Source organism: Marmota marmota, unplaced genomic scaffold (assembly GCF_001458135.2).
Source record: "Marmota marmota marmota unplaced genomic scaffold, marMar, whole genome shotgun sequence".
NCBI lineage: Eukaryota > Metazoa > Chordata > Mammalia > Rodentia > Sciuridae > Marmota > Marmota marmota.
Genome location: NW_025999926.1, coordinates 3,741,640 through 3,748,179, shown reverse-complemented (window position 1 = coordinate 3,748,179; position 6,540 = coordinate 3,741,640). Strand labels below are relative to the sequence as shown.

General features: G+C 54.9%; 1 protein-coding gene across 1 annotated transcript; it reads left to right on the top strand.

The window, feature by feature from the left end:
• The first annotated feature begins 284 nt into the window (after positions 1 to 284).
• LOC125615884 (NUT family member 2D-like) lies at positions 285 to 5,807 on the top strand. The gene is made up of 5 exons (XM_048800347.1): positions 285 to 865; positions 2,112 to 2,240; positions 3,257 to 3,396; positions 3,924 to 4,186; positions 5,112 to 5,807. Exons 1-5 carry the CDS (start codon positions 285 to 287, stop codon positions 5,805 to 5,807), a joined length of 1,809 nt encoding a protein of 602 aa, XP_048656304.1.
• Positions 5,808 to 6,540: the final 733 nt, after the last annotated feature.

The following is a 6,540-nucleotide window of genomic DNA, read 5'->3' as shown; positions in this document are numbered from 1 at the left end:
AAGCTGAGGTGCCACAGTCCACTAACAGCTTTCAGGGAGTCCTGGTGTCCTGGGAACCAGTTTTCTCTGGGTAGAATTATGACAAAGAGAACACAACATGAAATTCACTCAGGGAAGTTTGCAAACTGCACAATTTGCCTGCCCACAGGGCCCTGAGCTGTGAACATTTGTCCTCAGATTCCCACTGAGTAAGAAACTGGGGGGCCTCAATCCTGCTGCCATTTCCCCTCCTCCATTCTTCCCTTTGCTTTGCCTCCACAGCATCTGCATCCCAGAGACCAGGCATGAACGTCAATCCTGATGCCCACATGTCTGCGTTCCGGGGCCTGCCCTTTCTCCCAGCTGCCCCTGTGCCAACACACCAGCTGTTCTGGGAGCTGCCCCTGGCACCACGGGTGACTGCACCCATCTCCCAGGGTAACCCTCTGGTGCTGTCCGCTTACCCTGGACAGCCATATGTGCCAGGGCTGTCCACCTTTGGACAACATGGGCCACAACTGAGGCCAGCACGGCCTCCTCGTATTCAGAACATTGCCCACACTCAGGCACCCCTCAACTGGAGGGCCCCAGGGGCCTTCTGTGGGGGTGTGGAGCATCCTGCTCCATTCCTCGTGGCACCTTCTGCCCCGAGGACCACTGTGCCTGCCTCAGCCAGTGGGGGGATCCAGAACTATGGGCTCCACTGGCACCTGGGCCTTCGCCCTCCAGCACCACGGCCATTTGTCCCCCTGGCCCCCATCATGTTCCCAGTGAACGCCCAACAATCACCAGATGGAGTGTATGGGGAGGGCTCACTGCCCACCTTCCAGTCTGTGGTGCCAGCAGATGACTCCAGTGGACCTCAGAGCAACTATGAAGATTTCAGGTGCTGGCAGCATTTCAAGACCCTGGTCCACAGGCACCTTCCTCAGACTCCAGATGTGGGAGCACTTTCTTGCTTCCTTGTGTGAGTGTTCTTCCCAGGGACCCAGAACTCCTCCTGGAGCTCTGACAGAGGGAAAAGCATGGGATGGACAAAGGAGGCTGGGATGTTAGAAAACTGGAAGGGAGGTCCTGAGGGTGGGGGACGAGCTGAGAGACCAACATTCCCAGGAACATTGATCTTGCACCAGTAGATGAAATGTGCCTCATCCCAGGTGCCCATCAGAGCCCTGTGAGTGCAGCAATCTTTGTTTCCAATGATCTTCTCCATCACACGGAGACTCAAGGTCAGAGGAGGTTCCGGAGCTAACGTGAGCCAGGATTTGGAGTTGCCCGTCTCACTCCATAAGATGGTCCCTCCCCTAGCAATTTCACCTTCCACCATGGACCTGATTGTTCCTGGCACAAAGGACATCACACGGAGAAGTGGGTTTAGGGGTACTGTTCACCCAAGGCTGAACACTGCACACACCCACACACATTGTCCTGAAACCCCGATCAGGATCCTGAGGTGATGTGGCACTCATGGGGAAGCTTCTCTTTGGATTCTGGATGGGGATGTTCATCTTTGCCCCAGTTTGTAACCCTGCTCCCAGGCCACTCTTTGCATGGTCTTGGTGAGCTTGGGCTGCCATACTGAACGCCATAGGCTGGGTAGATGAAACCCCACACGTTCATTTCCCACAGTTATGGAGTCTGGAGTCCCACAGGAAGGGTGTCTGACCCAGAGTCCCATGAGAGCACTCTCTTCTCCTTGCTAGAGAAGATGGCTGGCTCACCTGCGTCCTCACATGACTGACATCACTTCAGTGTCTCTGCCTTCTCCAGGAAGACCACTAATGCCCTCATGAAGCCCCACTCTCTGGATCTCATCAAACCCTCCTAAACACCAAAGACAATCTCCAGATACCACCACTTTGGGGGTTAGGACTTCAACAGGTGGATTTGGAGGATAAAAAGACATTCAGCACCTAGTACACCACACCACTGAAGAACCCAAGTATAAAATCCCAAGGCCAATGCAGACCTTGGTGTTAATGTTTGACATAAGGAACAGTGTCCTGGAGTCTAAATGCTAATGCTTTGAGATGAACATGATGGGGCAGATGTAACACAGGTAGGAGGGAACGTTGGGAAGATGAGAACGGAGGGTGACCTTGTGGACCCTGACTGATCCCAATGAATTCCAGCCCAGTGCTTCGGACTCTCTCTGAACTGGAGCCCACCATAACCATGGAGGAGACCCTGTGGAAGGGTTTGCAGGAATGGCAACGCACAAGCAACTTTGACCGGATGGCCTTCCATGAGACTGCAGAAAAGTGAGTCAGGTTTCAGGGCCCGGACCTGAGTGCTGGAGGATATGGTTTGCACAGCTGGGTCTGGTAGGGCCTGTCACCTACCTATGTGTTGGTTCGGAGGCATCTGGCTCTCCAGATAGCGGCTCCTCTAGCTGGAGGCCTGGACACTCCCTCTGCAACAATCCCAGAAACTGCAGCCTCCATACTCCTGATCCCAACCCTGCCTTGAGGTGCAGGGTCAGGATGGGGAGGAGTAACCAGCTCAGCCAGAGGGTCTCCTTGTGCTTTGTTGGCTCTGCAGAGGTGAAAAGTTGCACTAGGCTCACACAGGCCACTGCCTGGGAACTGGCACCTCTTTACAGAGTGGGATCGATTATAACTCATGAAAGTGGCCACTACTTCAACCTGATGTTCCAGAAGAGGGTGGCAGTGGGGATCGCATGGTCAGGGGCATCCAGCACCTCAGATGCCCTGAGGACATATCCCTGAACTTTACTGCCCTTTCTCTATATAATCCTTGCCATTCTAACAAGGGAAGAGAAGGAAAAGAACCAGCCCTCATTGGAAGCAACCCAATGTTCTCAGTTCAGCTTCCATTTTCACATGACCTCTCCTGTCCTTTGGTCTCCCAGGTGATCCTTCCAGGGCCCATGGTCCCAGCGTCAGTATGCCTGAATTGGATAAGGATCCCCGGTGTTCCCTGACATAAATCGCATCCCTACCAGCTTCTGGCACTTACCTGGTCTGTGTGGTTCCTGGCAGAATCAGGAGAGAGCCAGAACAAGGGTCACCTGGGGACCCTACCTGGGTCCCTCAGATCTGATTCCCTTCAGGTTCTGACTGATGTAGTGTTTCCGCAGAACTGTGGTTCTTCCTGTGTAGCACCTCCCTCCTGGGACTGGCCGGCACACTGTAGGCAGGACACAGCTCCACATCTCTGCCACCAGCTCCTGCCTGGTATGGGGCTTGCACCTGCCTGGTATGTCTCACCTGATTCTCAGCTCAGCCTGTGCCTCCCTTACCCAAACCCCACCTAGGTATGTGGAGTTTGAGGCCGCAGAGGAGATGGAGGATCCAAGCATGCAGTTGTCAGGGGTCTTCCAGTGCCGACCTCCTCCTGTACCTCCAAGGAGGGATCTACCAAGGCCCCCAGCCCCTAAGAATGTGCAACAGCCAGGTAGGGTCCCCACTTTCCCACAAGAACCCATGATAGTGTCCAAAGGGTGCCAAGGGCCAGAGGAGGCTGTTGTCCCAAATAAGAACATTTCCTTCAGTATGGGGGATTTGGTCTTGCGAGCAGAACAGCCCCCTTATCACCTGAGGTCCCTGCCACCCATTTTGTTGAACTGCATATTGACTGGGCCAAGTACGTAGCTCCTCTCCTCCCCTGACTGTCTAAAGAACCAACACACCATCTGCTGGGGGCTTGGGTCTGGCTAGGCAGAGTGTGTGGAATATCAGTGGCTCAGAATTTCCTCCCACGTGGCTCTCCTAGATGTTGCAACTGGTGCACTGGTACCTTCCTTGGGTCCTCGTATGGTTGTCCCAGTGCATGTCCCAGGTTAGGTCCCCTGAACCCTGCCTACTACCAAGTGTTTGGGAGACATTGGATCCCCCAGCCATGCACCGTCCCGGTCCTCCCTGTCCTAGGGTGCGCCTCCAGAAAGACCACCCCTAAAGCACAGCCTGCCTGCTCATTGGCAGCCAAATGCAAGGCACCAGAGACTAAGGCATGCGAGACCAAGGCGCCCGAGGAGATCCCACCTGAAGCCATCCAAGAGCTCACGGACATCATGGATGAGCTGTTCGGGCCTACCAACTTTGCCACGTGGGAGCCCTTCTACTTGTCCACAGGAGACCTTGCTGCAAATCTGGGAGAGGAAGGACTGGAGCAACAGCCAACGGACGACGATTTATACCCAGATCCAAGTCTCCTGAGCTACATTGATGAGGACTTTGTTAACCAGGTGGGCTGGGATACAATCTTGGTGTCCACAAGGTTTCAGGACCCATAGAATGGAGCTTAGATTCCCAACATTGTGTGTGTATGTGTGTGTGTGTGCTTCTGTACATGTGGGTAGCTGGTGGTGGGGATTTAACAACCCCGTGGTGGGGAACAGGATGGGATCATCATTGCTTCCTGTTCTCCAAGAAGCCCTCCTGACTTGGGGCCATTTCCTACCAGGGTCACTCACAATGTCTTCCTTCTCTTCCCAGGTGGAGACCATGATTCACCCCCAGTTCCTGGAAGAATTACTTTGCTCTGAGCCGTATATAAATATTTTGGGCCTACCACAAGAGCTGGAGCAAGAGGCAGGACTCACCCCTGACCAGGTAGAGGGGGGCAAGTGGGGTCTCCCAGCAGACCAGAGGCAGGAGGTACACCAGTTATCCAAGAGAGGCAGGGGCACCTGATGAACAGGTGCAGGGACACCAGGAGCACCAGGGATTGGGAAGAAACAAAAGGCAGGGCAGCAGAAAGGGGCGCCACGTAGAACTATGGAGGTAGAGACACTAGGTTTACCGGGACTTGGAGAAGGACACCAAGTGGATATGGCAGATATCTATCCTTATCCTGCCTGTGACACATGGCTCCTTCAGTGTGAATGCTCCAGGACAGAGGATGTAGGTGGGGGGAAAAAGGAAGGAGTCAGGAGAGTCATGACAGGCTCAGGGTATCAAGCTGAAAGGAAGTCCAGCAGGGTGGCCAGTAGAGGCTCAGTTTGTCTCTCTGAGACCAAGACGGGTGTCAGCTCCACTTCTCAACACCAGATGGTCCCTGGTCCCTCTGGCCCTCATCATGCATAAAGAAGACTTAGCCAGTGCCCATCTCCTGTAGATGGTGGAGAGGCACCTCTGCAGGTGCCCCAAGGTCATGTTATGTCCCAACAGGACTCAAGAGCTTCTGAGGCAGCTGCCAGCCAAGGAGCAGAGAAACGTAAACACTGCACTGACCAAGGGGTCTGCACGCAGAACTGGCCCCCAGAGGTGACTTCCCAGGACGTGAAGAGGCGCAGGGCCACAGAGCCAGAACTGCTGGGTCCAAAGGACACTGCTATCCTCCCGAGCTGTCAAGTGTCTCCCTCACTGGGGGCCATCCGGTCCAACCATCCACCCCAGAACCACAAATCCTCCTCCCTAAACCTGAGGGGAAAAGGTGCTGGTGGTCACAGAGGAGCTACTTCTTCTGGAGGGCCACATGGACCAGTCAATGGCTTCAGTGTAGATGATGGCCTCCAATGCCTGGACTTCCTCCTAGTCTCCCAGCACCGTCTGCTGCCCTGGGCTCTGTGCCAGAGCCAGGGCCCTCGCAAGGAACCCCTCTGCTCAGGAGACCAAGCACCCCAGGCCCCACCTGCCCAGACAGGCAGCCTCCTCCCCCATCCTCCTCCAGCTGCCATGTCCAAGAAGAGCGCTCTCACTGGACGCTCCCGCAAAGTGGAAAAGATGCCTCGCCCCAGGCCTCCCCTGGAGGTCACTGGAGGGAAAGACCTGCATCTGAAGCAGGTTCGAACCTCACAGCCTCAGAAGAGGAAGTGCAAGGCACCAGGCAACTCGAAGAAGAAAAGGAGGCTCTATGGACAGTAGGGCTGGTGGGTGGCCTCTGGGGTGGCTGCCCCTCAGGCGAGGTCTCACCCTTGTTTCATTCTGCACACCAAGAGTTCCTCCTCACTCAGGATGGTTCCTGCCAGTCCTCAGACAGGGAAGGGAAGGGGATTGGGAAGGGGAGGGCAGAGGGAGGCTACTGAGAGGGAGGGGCGGGATGTTCAAGCCTGGAGGGAGGTTGGACCTTGTTGGCCTTGTGTCACTGGGAATAAAGGCAGATTTGTAGGAAAACTCTTCTCAGGCTGCTGCTTCTGCCATAGAGTCTGTGTAGCACCATGCAGTGAGAACTGAGAGGAGGAGGTAACTGGAGATGCCAGGCACCAGGGTGCACAAGTGTCTGTCCACTGGGTCTTGCCTCTGGATTGAGGCTGGTCCTTCCACTGGTCCTGGGAGAAAAGAGCCAACAAGCTCCCAGAACCCCACTCATCACCCCACTGAAAAGGGGTCACTTGGTTTAGGGGATCTTGTCTCTGTGCAAGGGTCATGATCTGTGTCCCTTAAACATCTCTCTTACCAATCATCTGAGGGCCAGGCATGAAGAGGAATCACGAAGAGCCAAAGCACATCTCCCTTGGTGTTGGCAGCTCTGAGGTCTGAGGACTGACTCTCAGATCTTAGTGTTAATAGCCCTGACGTTGAACGTCAGTGACCCTCAGCTTCTAGTGGTAGAGGCTCTCCTGTTGCTTTCCTGGGAGCAGTAGCCAGCCACTTCCAA

Excerpts from the sequence above, each read along its gene's own strand:
- LOC125615884 (XM_048800347.1), top strand. The coding sequence starts at position 285 with ATGAACGTCAATCCTGATGCCCACATGTCTGCGTTCCGGGGCCTGCCC. Across the intron at positions 866-2,111 it reads AGCAACTATGAAGATTTCAG|CCCAGTGCTTCGGACTCTCT; the intron begins GTGCTGGCAGCA and ends AATGAATTCCAG. Across the intron at positions 4,187-5,111 it reads ATGAGGACTTTGTTAACCAG|GACTCAAGAGCTTCTGAGGC; the intron begins GTGGGCTGGGAT and ends ATGTCCCAACAG.